The following is a 20,856-nucleotide window of genomic DNA, read 5'->3' on the forward strand; positions in this document are numbered from 1 at the left end:
CACAGAAGACCTAGGGCATGGTGCCCAGTATCATCCATCATACCCAGAGACAGAACCAGGAAGGGTCTGTGAACACTGAGCATTCACTAAGCCAGCCGGTGCTGCACTACAGAATGTTCACCCTCTGGGAGCCCCACCTAGTGAGAAGGAGGCCATCACAACCCGGGGCCGGGGGGGGGGGGGGGGGGGGGGGGGGGGATGTGCTGAGAGGAGAGGTAGCGTCGGAAAAAACTCAGGGGTTTTGGACCTCCAGGAGAGGTTGAGGAATCTGCCACCCAAATGCCTCTGGGCTCAGGGGGCCACCTCCATCCCTCGATGCTCTCATATGTCCAGTGACTTCAGTTGAACTCTACCAGAAGCAGACCTGGGGGTGAAGATTTGAGGACAAGGAGTTTATTTTTAGGAAGCACTAGTCCCCTACTGCTGAAAAGCAGGCCAGGCCAGGGAAGGAAGCAGTGGGAGGCTGGGGCCGCATTGCCCTGGGATCTCGGAGAGACTGGCACCCATCCTCAGAGCTGGGGTAGGAGCTGGGTGGTTATCCATCCACCTCTGTCCGTCCATGCTTGAGAGCAGCTCCTAGGGGTGCCCAGCCTGCACTGGCTGAACACAAAAATCTCCTCCCAGTCAGAGAAAGCCCGCTGGCAGAAAGAAAGTGGTCTTTTCAGTACTGACCACGGGACTTCCCACCACATCTGCGTTTCACAGCGGTATGGATCACGATTGTGATTGTAATAGAAATGGCTCCGATAATTATTTGTTTAATGTCTCTCACCTGCACGGAATATAATCTTCCTGAGGGTAGGGGCAGCATTGCCACATTCTCCCCAGGACCTAGTTCAGGGTCTGGCACATAGCAAGGTGTTCAATAGATATTTATTGAATAAATGTAATTTGGAGGTGGATAAATTCGTGGCCAAGGCCCAGTTCTGTCTGAATACTTCCTCTAGCCTCTTCTCCTCCTCCCTCCTCTTTTCCCCAACCCCCAAGCTCGCAAATTGTTCCCTATATCTATATTGATGTCCATATCATCTACAAATCTATATCTAATTTTGCCTTCTAGAAGGGTAATAAAACCCCCAATATTTAACCTTGCCAGCGGCTGGCTGGAATAAAGGGAACTTTTCCCAGCCTCCTTTACAGTTAGGAGTGCCTACGCGCCTAAGTTCTGACCAATGGGTGCAGAACCGACAACTGCCACTTTCAGGACCTGTCCTTACCCTTAGAGGCGCACCCCTCCTCTTCCCTTTCCCCCTTCCTGCTGGCTGGAATTTGGATGTCATGACGCCAGCTGGGGCAGCCTCCTTGGATCCTTTGGTGGAAGGCTTGGGCCATGCGAATGGTAGAAGCTAGTAGAACAGGGGAAGCCCTAATGATCAGGGAGCGACTGCTCCAGTCCAAGGCTGAACCACTGGCCTCGTTTTATACGAAAGCCCTTGGTTACACCATTGTTGTTTGGGGTTTCCTGTCAGGTGCAGCTGAACTGGCTAATAACCTTTTGTTGTTGTTGTTGTTTGTTTATTTATTTTTGACAGGTGGGGGGTGGGGAAGAGAATCCCAAGCAGGCTCTGCGCTGTCATCAAGGAGCCTGGCTGGGGGCTTGAACTCACAAACCAGGAGATCGTGACCTGAGCCGAAACCAAGACTCAGACCGTTAACAGACTGAGCCACCCAGGGGCCCCTGAACATGCTAATAGTCTTATGTGGCGCGAGGAAGGTGACTGTAGACTGACTTCTGGGCGGGGAAGGAAATACAAGACTCCCAGGTAGAGGAGGTGAGGCTGGCTGGAGAGGAGGGTCCCTCTTGCCGAAAGGGAGCCCCTGACTCCTCCTACTGGCTGTCTCCTCCCACCTCCCCACTCCTCTCCACCCCTTCCAGTTCCCCTCAGGGCTTGGAGAAGTTTTGTTCCCCCCTTGAGGAGCAGTTACTCTCACAGACTCTCTTTCCCTTTGGAGTGATCCAGACTTGCCCTATGGCAGCTCCAGGACTGCGTGCTGCAGCCACCCGCCCCCCCCTTCCCAACAGTGACGTCAAAGTTGTTTTAGAGCTGGAGTAATCCTTCTTCCCACTCCCACTGTTTATTAGGGAAGTAAAGTCAGTGCATTTTAGCACCCCCTCCCACAGCCTGGCCGTTAGAAGGGAATCTGAGGGTGGCCTGTGCACCACCGCCCCCACCCCCTGCCCGCACTCTGTTTGGGGGGTCTAGGCGGGGAGCGGTGGACACGAAGGCAGGTAAAATAGAGTCCCTACAAAGCCGAAGACAAAGATCCAGGAGACACAGGAAATAGCGACGGGCCCACGTTGCCATACGGACACACGGTTCTAAGGGCCTAGTGACTCAGAGCAAGGACTGTGGAGGCTGCAGGAGTGGGGAAAATCTCTAGACCCTCTGCCTCGGGGCTCCACTGATCTATTTGTCTTCCCCTCCCCGCTCCTCACTCAACCTTAGTTCTCCCGGGGCGATCTTCCGGACTGAACTTGGAAATGAGGAGAGGACCTGGGGAGGGGGTAACCCCGCCGGGTGGCTGTATCTTATACTAGTCACTCACAGCTCTTGGGGTTACACTTTACGGGAGGGGTCCGACGGGTCGGGTGACCTTGGACAAGTCCTACGTGCCCCTCCGGCCTCAGTTTCCTCTGGGGTATCCTGAATAGGTGGGGGGTGGCCTGGCTTTCCACAGCCCGGGGAATCCGGGGCGCGGGGGTGGGGGGCGGGCTGGTGGCCGGCTCCCGCGCTAACCTCTGCCCAAGTGGCACTCGCCAGGAGCGCAGCGCCCGGTGCCCCCGGCCCGGGACGGACTGGCGCACGCGGCGGGGCCGGGCCGGGGAGGGGGCCGGGGCGGCCGGGGCGGAAGACGCGGGACCCCGTCTGCCCCTCCCGCGGGCGGGGCGGCCCCGCGCCGGCTCCTCCCCCGGCGCCGCGGGCCGCCCGGGATCAGTCGCCGCGCGCGGTTCCGCAGGTGGCAGCGATGGCCCGGTCCTGAGCGCCCCCCGCCATGGCCGGCGCCCCCAGCCCGCTCTGCCTGGCCCTGCTGCTGCTCGGGGCGGTGGGCAGGGCCGGCCCCCGCCCCCAGGTGAGACCCGCGTTCCCCGGGGGAAGGCGGGGAGGCAGGGGGCCCTGCGCGCTGCGGGAGCCGGTCCCGGCAGGGGCGGCCGGGACTTGAGCGAAACTCCGCGACCGCAGGCGGTGGGAACCGAAGCCCCGGGGGTGGAGCAGGGACTGGAGAGTTGGGCGCCCCGGGGGCTGGAGGGGGGCTCGGACGGCGGCCCGAGGTGGGGGCTTGGACGGCGGCTGACGGTACCAACCCCGCGGATCTCGCTTCCTCGCCGCCCCCGCCCTCCACCAGGCCCCCAGCTGCCCCGCGGCCGCCCTGCGCTGACTTCTGCGCCGCATCTCCCCAGACCACTTTCCCAACTCCTTCTCCTCGGAGACCCTTGCCCGCCTCCGGGGTACGCCCCGACTCGTCCCCTCCCCTGACCTCACCTCTCCCACCACGCCTCTGACCCCTCCCCGCGGTGCCTGCCCCCAGCCCACCCTGCTCGCTCCTCAAAGACCCTGCGAGAAGGCTCAGGGAAGACGGAGAGGGTCAGGGTGGGGACACCCAGTTCCATCACCCCCTCAGCAGCACCCCCGGCACAGCTTTTGACTCATAGCCCCAGGGGCCCTGCGGAGGCAGCTAGTTGTCCTTCTTCCTGACCTCCCAGATGGAACTTGAGTGCCCTCCTCCCACCCCAGCCCCTGCGGCAAACACATAGGAGGCTCCCTGCTCCTGTGGACGCGGCCGTGTCCCCCTCACACACTTGTCTGACCCCCCATTCTGACTTCTCTGGGTGACGACATATACCGGGATGCGCACTGGGACACACAGAGACACCTTGGCCCCCTGGATGCTACTGGCGAGCAGACCACAGATGGACCTCCACAGTCCTTCTCTGCAGCCCTCACTGTCCTTCTTGCCTTTCCTGCCTCTGGGCTCCTGGGCTGGGGGGTGTAGTTGGCCTGTTTGTGGAGTGGGGAGATGTCCAAAGATGCTGTGAGGTTGCTAGAGCAGAGAGGAGGTGCAGGCTTGGGTGGCCTGACTGGTGTCAAGGGAGCCACCTCTTGTTCCTACCCCCAGACCTAAAGAACTGAGAGCTTTGGGGAGTGGACCTGTACAGGCCTTGGAATTTGTCCCAGCACAGGAGGGGGCAGGATGAGGGGGCATGGCCTTGGTGAAGGCTGACTCCACCCTGGCTGAGAATCCAGGTATGGACAGATTGCCCCCTAGCTAAGTGCCAGCCCATTTTTCAGCACCCCCCTTCCAATTCCTTTCTGGACTCATTCCCTTCCTCTCCCTGTCCTCCAGCCCAGCTACTGACCCTAGCCACAGGAGACACCCCTGTCTGCCCCCTACTGCCCCAGAACCTTCCCCAAAGTCCCTCAGCCAGGCCTTGACTTCCCTGGTGTACTTGGGATCTTTCAGGAGCCAAGACTGCAGACGCATTAGCATTACTGCCTGGCTCTCACCTTTACCGCCTTGGGGCTGCGCTGGGTGGAGGTGGAAGGCCCTGCTGTCTGCCTCTGTCCTGTTCCAGGCCGAGTTTGCAGACCTGGTTTGGATTCAGGGAGATGGAGAGGTTTTGGAGGCTGCCTGGCTTCTCCCCAAAGTTCTTTTTCCCAGAAGAATTGGGCTCCTTGGACCTGCTCTTACTTCTGATCCCCTGACTCCTCAGCCCTGGGCTTGGAAGGGCAGAAACGGGCAGGATGAGCCAGGCTCTGAGCAGAGAGGGTGGAGCTTTCTGGGGATTCTGTTATTGGGGGGCACTGAGCATCTCTGGCCACCACAGAGAACTGAGCAAAAGGGCTTTGACGTTAGACTGCAGTCATTGTGGTACAACCCCATGCCCATGTAGATGACTCTAAAAATGGGTGAATTTTGCATTCTATTTTCTGTTCATGAGGTCAGCAATGCCAGAGTTACTCCCTCTATGTCACTGATGGGGGAAAAAGCTCAGAAAAGGGAAGTTCCTGTGTAAGATGACCCAGTCATTCAGGAAGGGGTCATTCAGAGAGGAGAAAGGGGTTTGGGGCTGGGCTGGTACCTAATACCTGCCTTCCCAGGTGGGGCTGAAGGAAGAATACAGAGTGAGCTGTCCACTCTCTGGTCTGGCCAGCAGCCGGGGTCGGGAGGGGGGCAGGTGGTAGTGGCCAAATCGACCTCTAAAGAAAGGGACCCAGGCCACTGCTTCATTGTTCCTGGAAAGGACCAGACCCCTTTCCCCTATTCCTTACCTCCCCACCATCCCTGTGAGGAACCTGGTCTATGAGGAGACAGGCAAGACTTGGACACCCAAAATTAGAACCAGAGAAAACTAGGTTCAAATATCAGGTCTGCTATTAGCTGGTGATCTTGGGTAGCACCCTTCACCATCCCAAACCTCAGTTTCTTCACCTGTAAACGGGGATCACAAGCTCTACCACATAAAGTCATGGAGAGGATTGAGACCCCGGAACCCTGAAATGGCAACTTGAGGCACATAGGAGAACTGACCCCTTTGTCCTCCAGAATCTGGAAGCCTTCTTCAGGGCAGAACAGGGCTTGGAGAGGGGCTGTTGGAGGCCTGCGCCTCTGTACTCTAGAGAAGGGCGGAGGGAGTCCAGGGTGCACAGCGGTCAGCGTGGACTTTGTTCTGAGCTGGGCTCCCTCCCAGACCCGGATCCCGGGTGGGGGCCCCGGGACAGGAGCAACCAAGAAACCACATCCTGCCCTCCAGTCCCTTTCTCTGAGCAAAAACAGGCCCTTCCTTAGCTGCAGCCTGGCCCTAGGCAGATTCCTCTGCGTGTGTGTGTGTGTGTGTGTGTGTGTGTGTGTGTGTGTTTGTGTGACAGAGAGACACAGAGATACAGAGGTAGAGATAGATAGAGGAACACAGAGAGAGAGAGTCCAGGAGGAGAAGGGTGTGGGTTGTATGAGCCCCTGTTTCTCTGTGTATTTGTGCGTGATCCTGCGTGTGGCAGTCCGCTGGTGTGGGAGCCACTGGTGTGTGAAACGTCTCAGCATGTAATTGTGTGTCTGGCAGCGTATATGTGTTTGCAACCCCATGTATGATACTGTGTCTATGGGGAGGTTTGTGTGTGTGTGAGAGAGAGAGACATTTTTGTGTGTGAATGGGTTCTGCCAGTCTGTTCCAGCGTGTGGGTGAGAGATAGCATGCTTGTGACAGAATGTGTGGCTGTTTCCCTGTATACATGTATGTGACAGTGTGAATTGAGCATATGTCAGTCGAGGAGTCTGTGTGTGTGTGTGCGTGTGTGTGTGTGCGCACACGGTGGTGGGGGTGATGTCTCAGCATGTGAGTGTGTACCTGACTGTGTGTGTGTGTGTGTGTGTGTGTGAGAGAGAGAGAGAGAGAGAGAGAGAGAGAGAGAGTGTGAGACTGTCATGTCTTGGTATGTAAGCATGTGCTCGATGATGAGTTTGATAATATGGATGACAGGACACCCATGTGAAGGTTCCTGTGCATATGACAACGTGTGTCAGTTTTCTTTGCCTTGCCCTTCTGCTCACATGTCTGGAGCCCTTAAGAAAAAACTAATGGAGGGTCAAAGAGCCAGGGGTCTGGCAGCCCCACCCTTCCAGGGCACTGGGGCCAGGGTGATGTTGTGGGCTCTGGGAGGAGGGCAGAGAGGGAGGGGTCTGGGGGTCTGGGGAGGAGCTGCTGGGGAAGATAAGGGCTGCGTCAGCTAGGAGGCCCCAGAGTTCGTCTTTGGAGTTCTCTTTCTCCTTTGGAATCCTCTCCCATTTTTCCCACCTCGGTGGCCCAAGGAGGCCAAGGTCTCTTTCCCCCTTCCTTCAATCAAAAAGGCTTCCAGAAAAGGAAGAGATGTATTCACACTAAGAAAACTGTAGGAGGAATTTTTCAGTTAGGAGCTAGTCTTTGGAGAGGGAGTACCTTCCCAGGGTGTTGGAAAGCCTGTCACCTTGGGAGCATCCATGCCAAATATGTCCTTTCCTGTCTCCTCTTCCTTCTACGACTGCCCATTTGTACAGGGCTTGATGATTCATAAAGGTGTTCATCTACTTTATGTTGCTGGATCTGTACAGTAACTCTTTTTTTCTAAGTTTATTTATTTTGAGAGAGAGAGAGAGTGTGTGTGTGAGTGGGAGAGAGGGGCAGATGGGGAGAGAGAGAATCCCAAGCAGGCTCCATGCTCAGCGCAGAGCCCAACATGGGGCTTGATCTCAGGAACCATGAGATCAGGACCTGGGCTGAAATCAAGAGTTGGATGCTTAACCGACTGAGCCACTCAGGCGCCCCAGTACAGTAACTTTTTGAGAAGAATAATATGCCTGTTGTACAGATGAGGAAACTGAGGCCCCAGAGGATTAAAGTGCATCTTATCAATCCCACATTAACAGATTGAACTGGGATTTGAACCCAGGACTTGCACTTTCCCGCACACCACTCCCTCTTGGCGTCCTCTTTCTCACCTCCTGCTTCCTCCCCAAACTCCTGCATCTGAGAGATGCCCCTCCTTATTATAACTCCCACCTGCGCATTGTCTCCGTTTTCTCTCTCCATCCCCTTCAGAGAGATCTCATAAAACCTGGCAAGTCCTGATTCTAAAACTTCCATCCTGCCCTCACTCTGGCACCTTAGCCCGCCACTGCTGCCCTCTTGTGGGCCTGGTCTGCTGCCCTGTGAGGCAGGAGCATCTACAACTGGGTCCTTCCCAGTACCCAGCACCCACAGCCCCACCTCATCAGGCTTGTAGCAGGGACTCATGCCAGGGGAGGATGAACCGGGGCTAGGGGCTGGTGGACAGGGCCTGCCCCTCCTCACAGTTCCCTGCCCAGGGGCATGGAATCCCGAGCATCCCCACTTGGGTTTGCCACTGGACGATGCAGAATGATGGGGCCTTGGCATGAAAATATGTCCGTTTCCTCCTGGGACTTTGTTGATCCTGGAAGTGAGGGAGAGGTAGCGCCCAGACTCCCCAGGAAGCCAGGCTGCCCCATCCACTCTGCCCTCCCCTTTCTCTCGTAAACAGCAGAAATCGTGAGAAGGACTGCATGGACTGCCCATTTTCCATGTGCCAGGGGCCATTCTAAGCATAAACTCAATCCCCACAACAATCCTGGGCAGGGTGTAGGTAGGGACTATTATTATTATTCCCATTTTGCACATGTACGGGCTGAGGCTAGAAGTTAAGATTCTTGGGCAAGGTAACAAACTTAATTTATGGGGGAGCCAGGGTCAGGCCTGGATCTAAGCCCAAAGCCAGGGTTATTCACCCTCCACTGTGTTACTGTGTTCACCGGAGCACCTGGGCCCTGCTTACTGGACGTCATCAGCCTTGTCCCAGACCAGAGCTTCATGTCTGTCCGAGTCCTGGCCACTGCTCTCTCCCTCGCCCAGAAATTTCTTTCTTTGCTGTCAGGAGCATCAACATCCCCACCTCTGCATCTTTGTACCTGCTGGGCCCTCCTGCTGAAACGCCCACCCTCCACCCTTGCTAGCCCAGCCTGTCCCCCAAAGCTGAGTCTACACTGAGCCTGGGCCAAACCACCCTCTGAACACACTCACCCCTGCCTTCTCTGTTCTGTGCTGCCCAGCCCTTGACACCACCCCCCAAATAGCATGGGAACTCTCTCAGGTCAGGGCCCTGTCTTTCCTCTTTGTGTTTCCCACGTTTCTCATCCCCACCACCTCCCAGAGTCTGGCACAATATGGCTTCCATAAACACTTGGTCGGGGAGAGACCACAGGTCCCAGTAGTTCATGCTGTTTATGTAGGAGGTTGGAGGGCAGGGCTGTACAGTAAGCAGTATGTTGGAGACCCTGAGCTGGTTCAGGAAGAAGTCAGGAAGCTCTCTATCTTAGGGGAGACACAGCCCTGTCCTCAGGGATCCCAAGTCTGAGGGGGCAGACAGCCCCGCCTCAGGGAGCAACAGTCTGAGGGGAGACATAGCCCTGCCCTCAGGGAGCCCCAGTCTAAGGGAGGAGACACAGCCTTGCCTCAGGGAGCCCCAGTCTGAGGGGGCAGACAATCCTGCCCCAGGGAGTCCTTGTCTAAGATAGTTTTATATCTGAAGCTCTCCTCAGAGCAGGTGACAGGGCTGCTTCTGTTTTGAACCTCCCTGGAGTGTTGGTGGCCAAGCTGGCCTTCATGGTGCTGTCCTTAGCCTTTAACCCCACTCCAATCCCCACTCCAAGACTTTTAGTTTCCATGGGCTTCCCTGTTCTCCCTCCCTGCCCCAGACACACCTTCTGCCCTAGTTCCCAGCTGTGACCTTGCTTTCTGCCTGCTTTCCTTCTAGAAAGAGTGATCAAGGAGGATTTCTCCCCAGCCTCTCTGCCCTTTTACCACCAGCTGCTGCATTAGGGGGTGGGGGTGGGGGGTAGAAGGAAAAGGGGTAGGCTGGGGATTGGGGTTGATCCACCAGGACTGGCTCTAGTGAAAAATTCTGCTGACCTGTCTTTTGTAGCCAAAATCAAGACACTGCCTTAACTGCTGTTGTGTTTTATTCCTTGTTCTTTTATTTGTTTTTCAAACAAATACACTTGACCTTTGCCCTCAGAAGAACTCCTTCAGGTGGTGCCACCTGTGGCCTGGGCACACTTACTTGGAGAATGTGCTGGGGCTCAAGCAAGCTTGGGCCCCTTCCTGGTGCTTCCCTTGTGGGCAGGGATGAGCGCAGGACAACCTGTGTCTTTGTGGGAGGTGTCCTATAAACCAGGACTCAGCTTAAACCAGGGCAGGATTACCCCAAACCACATCCAGCATGTGCTTAGGGCAGCACCAAGTCCAGGGTGCAAGCTGCCCAAAAGAAGCTATTTTATTTTTATTTTTATTTTTATTTTTATTTTTATTTTTATTTTAACGTTTATTTATTTTTGAGACAGAGAGACAGAGCATGAACGGGGGAGGGTCAGAGAGAGGGAAACACAGAATCTGAAACAGGCTCCAGGCTCTGAGCTGTCAGCACAGAGCCCGACGCGGGGCTCGAACTCACAGACCGCAAGATCATGACCTGAGCCGAGGTCAGCCGCTTAACCGACTGAGCCACCCAGGCGCCCCAAAAGAAGCTATTTTAATTTTAGCACCCGAGTGTATTTTTGTGATTTCAAAAAAGTGAACTTTTGTTTTAAATCATGTATAGGCTCTACATTTTATGCAAGGGGCTCCCTGGTCATCTTGGCCTCTGCAGACTCTAAATGCGGAGTATTTGTCATTTGGAGCCTGTTGAGGAAAAAATACAAATAAAAAAGAATCACAATCCCAAGATATATCTACAGGAAGTGCACGAAAATGTTCAGAAGGGACATTTCTCACACGGGTGGGTCGTTTGGGTCTCTGTGCTAAAAAATCTGTTTGGTTACCTTATCTAAAAATGGAGGTTCATATCCCCTTACTCACAGATAGGGGGACCCCTCCCATTGTAAGCCAAATCTCCCTGTTCTGGAACTTTTCTGATCCCATGTCCTCAGGACTACTTCAGGTGATAGAAGCTGGGCTGAATATTTGATCTCTAACGTTACGCTAGAAAAAGGGACAATGGGTGGTGTGTTGGCCCCCCCGGATGACATGATGGCCTGTTTCAATGCTCTGTAGCATTGAATCCCACCACACCACATGCCTTCCAATACACCATCACAGTCACTGATCTGGGGGAGCCAGAGTCCTAGCCTTAGCTCTGCTCCTTGGGGTGCTGTGTGACTTCGACTGAGTCTCTCTCCCACTCTGGGCCGGCATGTGCCCTTCTAGAATGGTTGAAAGTGCAAGAACCTTGCAGGCAGGCTGACTGGGCACTGGGAAAGGAGTCCATGGCAGTCACAAAGCCGTGGTCCCTCAGGAACTCTGCCTCTTAGGTGAGGTCAGAATGCGGCACACTCCCCCTTCCCCCACTCAGCCCCCCAAATCGTCATTTCAGTAGACATGTGCTGGCCACTTAATACACATCAAGCTACGCATCTGTCTACTTGGGGATAAAAGTGTGAAAAGATCCACCAGAGTCCCTCTGTGGTAGTGACTTTCTCCCCCTTTCAGAGATAGCCAATGCCTGGTGGAGTTTCGGGCTCTACCGTTCTCTGGAGATGAAAAAAACAAGGGGGTGTGGGGGCTGGGGGGAAAAGAGAGGTTGGCTGGACCCAAGGGGCCTCCATTTCTCCCCTCCCCCCCCACAGGGTGCCACTGTGTCCCTCTCAGAGACAGTGCAGAAATGGCGAGAATACCGACACCAGTGCCAACGCTTCCTGACTGAGGCTCCACCCCCAGCCACAGGTGAGTCCAGGTGGGGCCCTCACCCAACCAATCCCCTGGAGACTTTGAAGGCGCTCCCCACCCCCAAGCTATGGTTGGGCATCATCTGCCTCTCTAGGATGCCACACCTGCCCGATACCTGGGGGTGCCACCTTATTCCCCTTTTCTCCAGCTCGAGCCTCTTGGGAGCAGGGACCTGGCCTTTCCATTCTGTGTCCTCCTTAGCACTTCTGGCCTGTGCTGGGGCTGGAGGCCCAACCAACATATTTATAGGAATAAATGTTTCAGAGGAGTTTATGGGGTGGTCTAAAGAGCAGAAGATTGGTGCTGGCTGGACCCTGCAATCACAGCACAGCGGCCGCAGAGGGTTATTCGAGCCTCATGAGCTACCATTCCCCCCTCATCTATGATGTATACTTTAAGAATAGGCCTATAGGCACTCTTCTTAGATGTTTGCGTTGCAATTTATTTTCACACTGAGGTAGTCTTCCATTTTGATCTCAGCAAGCGTATAATCAGTCTTTCCCTTGTTTGAATACTGCCTTCATAGGGAGTCTGAATAAATCATGGGTCCACTGAAAGTTCCAAAAAAGAAAAAAAAAAAAAAAAAAAAAAGAATGGCCCATAGGGATTTATTGAGCACTTAATTACCATGCTCAAATATCTATATAACACAGTATTTGTCTCCAAAAGGCCCTGTGGGCTCAGGATTAGTCCCATTTTACAGGTGAGAAAATAGACATTAAGTAACTTGCTCGAAGTTCCACTGCTGATAAGTGGCTGAGTCCCCTGGCCTGGTACCTGCTGGGTGGGGACAGTGCTTGGCATACAGTGAGTGCTCAGCAGAGTTTAGCTGAGTGCAGGGATTCTGCCCTGCCAGCCTCCACGGTGGCAGTGAAGGGGATGTGCCACTGGCAGGCCGGGTGGGGACTCAGAGACTGTTCCTCCTGTACCCAGGCCTGTTTTGCAATCGGACCTTCGATGAGTATGCCTGCTGGCCAGACGGGCTGCCAGGCTCCTTCGTGAATGTCAGCTGCCCCTGGTACCTGCCCTGGGCCAGCAGTGGTAAGTCCTCTCTCCTTTTCCCTGTGTCCAGGAGGCTGGGGGGCAGGGGGGTGGAGTTGGAGCAGGGTGCACACTGCTGCCTTTCTGCCGAGGCACAGCCGTCCCCACCCCAGAAGATCTTTAGGCCTCCTAATGGGTGGGCTCCCTGTCTTTCCTCTGGGGGGTACAGTGGGGGGTGTCAGGTGTAACCTAGGCTAGGGCCTATGCTGGCATGTGACAGGGGGAGGGTAGAGTGTGGGGTTTCAGCCCCTGACTTAAGAGAGAAATGTAAGCCCTCTCCATCCAGTAGTCAGGAAAGGAGCTGGGTAGGAACAGACTTAAGGTTGGGGGTTACCCAGAAGCATCACTACTCTGGGTATGTGTATGTGTGTATGTATGTACGTATGATGTGTGTTTGTAGGTGCCCCATACCTGGTAGTGGTATCTGGCTACCTCCTGACTCTTCAGAGGCTCACTGGTCAGATGAACACAGATGGGATTAGTCATCAGGGTGCTGCTGGGGTTGTCCCTCCCCAGTGGGCTTCCCTCCCTAGATCACTCCTGCCTGCAGGGGACCCTGCACCAGGAAAGGTGTGTCTGGGTGGGTGCGAGAGTCATTGGAGTGCAGGGACCTACAGAGCCTGCGGGGGGGCACTCTGCTCAGAGGGCTACCTAATGTGCCCCCATCACTACCTGTCTATCCCAAGCACCAGGGAGGCTAACAGGAGACTATCACCCTGGCCTCAAGGAGCTCATAGTCTCAGTAAGGGGAGAAAAGACTCTCATAATAATGATAGCTAATATGTACTGGGCGACCTACATGCCAAGTCTTGCCTTAAAAGCAGAGTATTCATTTACTCTTTACAATTACCCTGTGGTTATGCTTGTTGTACAGCTGAGGAAACTGAGGCCCCAGAAAGTTTCAGCCACTTGCTCCAGATGATGTGGTAAATGGTAGAGCCAGGATTTGAAGCCAGCCTTGTGCTCTTAACCACTGTGCCTCAAAGAGGCCTTCAAGCAGAAACCAACCCAAAAGCAAATGTCCTCATACTATGGGAAGCCATTAGTCTTCCTGGAGGGGGCAGCCCCTTACTGGAACATTAGGGCACCTGGGAAGGCCTGGCATGGATATCACCTCAGAACAAAGGACTGAGGTCAGATGAAGCCCAAGCAGGAGTGCTAGGAGGCTGTTTCCTTCTCTGCTCTCTCAGGACCCCCACCTCACCCTGAGGTGTGCAGGGAGAACATGCACCTGGTAAGATGCAGGGTGGATCTGTGCCCCCCCTCCCCCGCGCCCACAGCACTTCTGTGGCCTGTTGTAAGCACTTTACATACCTACACTCATTTCATCCTCACAGCGTTACCCCATGAGCAAGTACTCTGATTATGCTCTCATTTTATAGAGGAGGAACCTGAGGCACAGAGGTGCTACATGCCTTTTCCAAGCCCACAAGCTAGTGGGTAGCAGACCCAGGAATCAGGTCTGGAGTCTGGCTGAGAGTGCGTTTCACTGCTGCACCAGGCTGAGTGAGCCTACATGCACGTGTGTGCGCATGTGTGCGTGTCGCTGTGGCTCCGGGCATGACGACAGGTGGGTGGCCTTGGGCCTCTGCTGGCTGGGCACACTCCATCCAAGAGAGGGCGGTGAGCGGCCTGGCCTCTCCCTACAAATGAAAAAGTCGAGTCCTACAATCTAATGGTTCTGTTTGCTGATGTTGTGAGTGGCTGTGTGAGCTTCCGCAGATTCCCAGACCGCCTTGTGCCTCAGCTCACTCGCCCATCTGGGAGATGGGATAAATCCGGTGATAAGGGTCGCTGGGAGGATTGCAGGTTCTTGAAGAATGGTTGCTGTTAATTTTCTCCACCCACCCTACTTACCTCCCCCACCTCCCCCAATACACAGACTTTCCCTGCCTCCGAGATGTTTGGGACTGGCTGCTTGGCCAGCCTGGGCTGGGCCTCTAGACCCCAGGGAGCCGGGCCCAGGACAGGGTCCATCACTCAACACTAAGCTGCCCCAGCTCTGCCTGCCACTCGCAGCTCCATCCATCACCTTTAATTTTATTTGAGCAGGAAATAGGTCCTGGTGGTGCCCGTTTATGAGCGAACACAGTTTTATTGCTTTCTCCACGAAGATATTGGCCACTGCATAGGCCCCCTGCCAGTCTCCACCCCCTCCCTGACTCACCAGGCTAATTCACTCCCTTTTTTGACACTCAGGATCACTGACTCTCCCCTCCCTGAGTTAGGGACCTGTAGGGAGACCCACCGTGGGCTCCCACAGCATAATTGCGGTCTCTGGCTTGTCCTGGTGGTCCCCTTGGCAGAGGCTGGCACCAGGGACTTCCCTAACACCCACCCAGGGATTGTGAAAGCAGAAGGGGGCAGTACTGGAGCATTCCTGGGCTGATCAAGGGGAACAGCCTGTGGAGAAACTTCACAGTGTGAGTTAGTGGGGCGGTGGGCAGCAAGAAGGACAGGGGTGTCGCAGGCAGGGTCCTGGAGGAAAACACACTCAGCTGGGGATTTGAGAGAATTAACGGAGGGGTCACTTACAGGGGGCGGGGCAGGGCTAAGGGGCCAGTAAGGTGTATAAGCCCAAGGACTTTTAAGAGGCGGAAGCTTTAGCATTCTAGATCTGAGTGGAGTGGGAATGGGGAGGCCACCCAGCAGGGCTGTGGCCACACAGGGGGCCCTCCTACCTTTTACTTGTGCCTCCCATTGGCCAAACTCATAGAGGGCAGGGAGCCCAAGTGATGCTGTCCCCGGGGAGTGCAGAGCAGGGCAAAGGAATGTGCGACTAGAGAAAGGATTAAAACAATTACCAGACACTCGGGTCAGGCCTATGTCAAGAGATAGGGTACTAATGAGACCTCAGGAGTGTGTGTGGGTGTGCTGCGGAGAAGAGGTGACACCTCTCCATGGGGCGAAGAGGTCAGCTCTGGGGAGGAGGACTGACTCCTCACCACAGGGCTGAAGAGGTCAGCTCATCGGCTCAGAAAGTGGTGCTGAGGGAGGTCAGAGCCACCTCTTTTGCCTGGGGTGTGGCATCAGGAAGGCTTCCAGAGAGAGGTGACATAAGAGCCAGCCTGAAACAAAGGGAGTTGGAGAAGGGGGGAGAAGGGGAGAGGAGGACCCTCCAGGAAGGGAGGACATCCAGGCATCACCTTGTAGATGGGGCCAGGCCTCAGGCCTCAGAACCACACGATGTCCTAGGGACAGGATGCCCTCAGACATCCTCAAATTCTGAGCCCTCTAATTCAGAATTTGGGACTCCAGAGGGCAGAAGCAGATGAGTCAAGGAAGGAAACATGTTTCGAACGAGATGCCTGGTGTCAGTAAGACTTTGTAAACCAGAAGGCTTGAGTGGCTTCTGAGAGCCTGTTGCCGCCTGAGGGTCATCCAACAGCCTCATTTACCCACAAACAGCTGATCTGCTTGTTACAAATCATTCTGGTCTCATTAGCTGCACCCCCTCCTGATCTGTACCTGTTTGTTAGTTTAGTTCTCATTACATGAGAGTCATAAAATGCTTTTAAAATGGCCTATAACTCACAATTCTCGGAAACTCTGACAGGTGCCTCCCTTGGGTAATGTGGAGCCCAGGAGCTTTCATGGCAGGCCAGCGTTGCCACAGAGGGACTGAGGCCAGAGCTTGGCCCTGGAGGTGTGGCTGAGGTGGTGTCCTGAGTTCCAGCCCCATCCTCAGTGGGGGAGTGCCTTTTTTGAGAAATTGGGGTGGAGGCATCAGCAGGGCTTTCAATGTGACCAAGTCATGAAGGCCTACTATGCACCAGGCACTTTTCGTGCTTTATCTCCTAATCCTCACACCACAGACCTGAGAAGCCATTATGGTTCCCATTTCACAGATGAGAAAACTGAGACCTAGGGAGGTGTGCCCCAGGCTGCATAGCTGGTTGAGGGCAGAACCAGGATTTGATCTTGGGTCTGTGTAGTTCTCCTGGGTCATGATTGATGCACTACCCCTGGCTGTCTCCCACCCCAAGCTGATGCCTTCAGTTCTAGCCTTGCCTTTGACCCTCACTCCACCACGATGGGATGGGGCTGTGACTACCGTCTCTGAATCGTAGCTTCCCCGTCTGTCAGATGGGGCCCAGTAGTCCTTGCTGGCTGCTGTTGTTGCTAAGGGTGCAAGAACTAATGGATTCATGAGCAGCTCTCCACAGCCCTGAGAGCCTGCATCCACGTGGAAGGGCGGCTGTTAGCTTGATTACAGACGCCGCTGCAGTTTCCGGGAGGGGAAGTGTTTAATTGGGGGTTTTATTTCCAGCACCAGGGTCTGACTTAATGAAATATCCTTGGGCCTCCTGGCATGTGGCCGGCTGCCTCCTGGTGTTGACAAGACCAGAGCCAATCCCCTGGCTGTGATTTACCAGCAGTTCCTGGGCCAGATAAAGCTGGGCTGATAAACAGGGCTGTGCCTGGACCCTCCCTACCTCCAGCCAAGATGGGCATCTGGGGACCATAGGCCTGGCCAAGAATGAGCCTGGCTTTTAATACTGGCTGCTAATGAGGGATAATTGACAGACACACTCTCATAGGTTCCCCGAGCTTCTCGGGGACGCAGTGATCTCTTGATACTGTGCCAGTGACACATCTGTGCATTTACCACCTCCCCATCTTCCCTGTTGGCCCTCAACAGAAGGCCCAGGAATAGTGCAGACTGCTGGGGATCCACACTGGTAAGAGGATCTACTGGGAGGATGCTGAATGTTAGCAAACCCAAGCCCTGAAGGGCAGAAGAGAAATGGCACATGGCCATTGTTGACTGTTAGCAGTGAATTTGGCTGCTAACTTTTGACCTCTGAAGGCAAAGAGCTAGGTGTTTGAATCCTGCCTCTGCTACTTCCTGGCTGGGTGAGCTTAGGCAAGTCACTTGGACACTAAGAGGCTCAGTTTCTTCATCCATAAAATGGGATTAACATGCCTACCTTGTAACTTGGTCGTGATGTTCAAAGGCGTCAAGCGTACAGCAGGTGTTTGAAAACCAATACTGTGTGTAGCTTGTAGAGAGGTTGTATAAGGTGCATGTAGGGAGGGAACCAGCAATTGTGGGTGCATCTAGCTGTGGTATTATTGGGGTATTATTGGGGTCACACTGCTGTGGGCTAAGTCCTGGGTAAATGGGCGGTTCGGTGGTTTGTGCCCCATTACCATGTCCTCTCCCTTCCCTTGGTCCCTCTGCCTTCTCTTCCTCCTTCCTTGCTGTCATCAAAATGGGCTGCCAGTGAAGGCCCTGACATCAGTCTCACTCCCTCTGGGGTCAGCCCAGATCCCCTTCAGTGCTCTGAAGACTGGTTTGGCCTTCTATCAGAAGACTCGACCCCTGGTGAAGAATTCCAGGCATCCGTGCAACAGATAAGAGGGGCACTCAGGGCTCGAGAAGAGCTAAAATCTGCTAAAATCAGACCACATGCCTCCCCTCCTCTGCCTTTGCCTTTGCCTGATTTTGTTCATAAATGCATTTGAGGGGTATTGGGACTCAGGCTCTTTTCGCTGCCGGAAGTCCTGTCACTAGATTTTTAGGTTTTTGTTTCTCTTCCAGGTAAAGTCTCTTAAAATGTTCTTCTAGAAGCATTGATACTGCGAGGTGATTTACTCTATCACAAGATGTTTCGGTCTCCTGAAGAGGGCCTTGGTTCAGGTTTTATGAAAGAGGGGGAGAAAGGAGAGGAGTGAACAGGGACGCTGCACTGGGTGACTGGGGGTTGGGGGTCTGGAAGGAAAAGGGTCTGAGCGATAGGCCCTGCAGGTACCTGATACATAAGAACAGTGGGTAGACTGACAGTTTGTGAAAGGTAAAACAGATCCCTGGCCTAGATGGCTGCGTCCCTGCTGGGCCCTTTCAGGGCAGGCCCTGGGGTTTGCCTCACTCCCATCATGCACACATTTTTTTTTTTGTTTTGTTTTAATTAATTTGTTTATTTAAATTTGAGTTAGTTAACATGCAGTATAGTCTTGGTTTCAGGAGTAGAACCCAGTGATTCATCACTTACATACATCACCCAGTGCTCCTCCCAACAAGTACCCTCCTTAATGCCCATCACCCATTTAGCCCAACCCCCCCCACCTCCCCTCCAGCAACCCTCAGTTTGTTCTCTTTGTTTAAGAGTCTCTTAAGGTTTGCCTCCCTCTGCTTTTACCCTCATGTACACATGTTAATGAGCCTCTTCCCACACACAGTTCTTACTGCTACTCCTCCACCTGGAAACTTGTGACCAGGGCCTCCAATGCTTCCCATCCTTCCTCCCTCCCTCCCTCCCACTGCACCTTCATCCCATGACTGGTCTTTAAAATCTTTTAGTCCTTTAGAATTTTTAAATCTTTTACATTTTGTCCTGGCTCCAGTTTCCCTCCTTAATCTTCCTGTGCTAACCCTAACCTCGTTTTTGTCCCCGGGTTCCTGGCTCTGGGGTCAGACTTACATTCTCCTCTGGGAAGGCAATGAGGCATTTCCTCCCAGGCACAAGCAAACCCCTTATTCCCTTTCATGACCTCACAGGGAACCAGGGACCACAAGCCACCCACCTCCCTGGGTAGGGGGCCAGCAGGGCATGTCAGACTTGATGTGTGTGAATGAGCACAGACAGCGTCCCACCCCAGCTCTGTTGGGCCTGTGTTTGATCTCTCTCGGTTTGCATTTATGTTATTACTTTCTGAGGACTGTTTTTTTCCTGTGAGAGTCTTGATTCCCTGGAGCCAGGAACTGTGCTTCCTCCTTCAGAATGAAAGCTCTCTGAGGACAGGGGCTGGATCTCTCCCTCCTCTCAGACTGGGAGGTCTCCGAGGGCAGTCTCTGTCCCCAGCATCTCACTAGGGGCTACTCGAAGGGAGGAGCTGGGTTTTCCGTCTTTGAATGGAGAGTCTCCAAGGGCTGTGCCTCTACCATTGACATTGGATTTCTTTTAGATCAGGCTGTCTTTGAGCATAAGACTCTGTCATTTCCATCAGATTAGGACTTCCTAAAGGCACGACTGTGTCTTCCCCTCAGATTGGGGCTCCCTGAGAGCAGAGCTGTGTCTCCCCTCAGATTTGGGCTCCGTGAGGCAGGGCTATGTCTCCCTCACTCAGACTGGGGCTCCCTGAGGGCAGGGCTGTGTCTCCCCCACTCAGACTGGAGCTCCCTAGGGTAGGACTGTGTCTCCCCCTCAGACAGGCTCCCGGAGGCAGTGCTGTGCCTCTTTCTTCCTCTCAGGAGCTCTGAGCCCATCTGTTCCCAGGATCTGCTCTGTCTATGAAGTGTTGGAGGGAGGCAGGGGCTAGTCCTGAAAATTCGAAGTCACAGTGGGTGGCTATGGAGCTGTTGAAGGCCACTGGTGTTCAGCACCAGACCTTGTCAGCAGTGTGATTTGAGGCTGGAGGCAGGACATGGGAATGGGCTAGAGTTATCTCAAAAACATGGCTTCATCAAACTCTATCCCAGGGTGGCCAGGAGGAAAGGCTGAAGGTGGTGCTGGGTGGCCCTTAGCGACTGCCTTTCCTGTCCCTGGGCCAAATGGGCACATGGCAAGAGAGGAAGGCCTGAATGTGTGTGTGTGTGTGTGTGTGTGTGTGTGTGTGTGTGTGTCTCAGAGGTGTTGCCAACTCCAAGAGGTCAGTCCTGGGGGAGCAGGGGGGCCCCCAGGGCAGGGAGGAATGAGGGCTCTGTGGTGTTGGGCTCAGCTCCCACATCTCTCTGCCCCAGTGCTGCAGGGCCACGTGTACCGGTTCTGCACAGCCGAGGGCCTGTGGCTGCGCCAGGACAACTCCAGCCTGCCCTGGAGGAACCTGTCTGAGTGCGAGGAGTCCAAGCGAGGGGAGAGAGTGAGTTGCAGATGGGGGCTCCGAGTCAGTGAGGGGTAACGGGGTCCCAGCCGCACTGGAGCAGGGCCCCTGGGCATCTGATGGGCTGGCCTGTGGCAATCTTGTCTATCCCCCTGCTTCTGGGGGCTTTGCACACCATGCTTGCTGGGCAGAGGCCGTGTGTGTTCACCCCACTGGCCTTGGGACAAGGCCCTGGAAATCCAAGGACCATTGCCATAGGTTATTTTCTTTCTTAGTTCTGAAGTCCCTGGTGCAGCCTGACCTGGGGCCCCGCCTCTCCCTGTCCCATGGGAAAGACAGATGTGGGAGAGGAGGGCGTGGGCTGCCTCACGTGCACTGTATCCCTCGTGTGCACACAGAGCTCCCCAGAGGAGCAGCTCCTGTCCTTTTCCATCATCTACACGGTGGGCTACACACTCTCCTTCTCCGCTCTGGTCATCGCCTCGGCCATCCTCCTGAGCTTCAGGTAAGGGGCCTGGGGGCCCGGAGGGGCTGTTTCATTCCAGCTCCCTGCACTGTCCCCAGTGGATGAGGGAGCACCAAACTAAAGTGACAGTGCTGCAGGTTCTTCTCTTAGGAGATCTCCGGAGAGCCTGTCCACTGAATACGAGGCTGAAAACACGGGATATGGCCCCGTTTGCCATATCTCTACTCTGTAAAAGCCTACATAGAATACTGCAAAAGAGAAAAAAAACAAACACCACACAAACACACAAAGCACATATCCCCAGACCTTCATAGTGGGT

General features: G+C 54.5%; 1 protein-coding gene across 1 annotated transcript in view; it reads left to right on the plus strand.

Moving 5' to 3' along the window:
* The first annotated feature begins 7,891 nt into the window (after nt 1–7,891).
* The window catches only part of GLP1R (glucagon like peptide 1 receptor), a 28,708-nt gene continuing 15,743 nt past the window's right edge, over nt 7,892–20,856 (plus strand). Inside the window, exons 1-5 of the mRNA XM_030317069.1 lie at nt 7,892–7,960; nt 11,167–11,263; nt 12,200–12,307; nt 19,992–20,110; nt 20,470–20,576. Coding sequence (XP_030172929.1) covers nt 7,892–7,960; nt 11,167–11,263; nt 12,200–12,307; nt 19,992–20,110; nt 20,470–20,576 — 500 coding nt within the window. The remainder of the gene's footprint in view (nt 7,961–11,166; nt 11,264–12,199; nt 12,308–19,991; nt 20,111–20,469; nt 20,577–20,856) is intronic.

This window comes from Lynx canadensis, chromosome B2, assembly GCF_007474595.2.
Source record: "Lynx canadensis isolate LIC74 chromosome B2, mLynCan4.pri.v2, whole genome shotgun sequence".
Lineage (NCBI taxonomy): Eukaryota > Metazoa > Chordata > Mammalia > Carnivora > Felidae > Lynx > Lynx canadensis.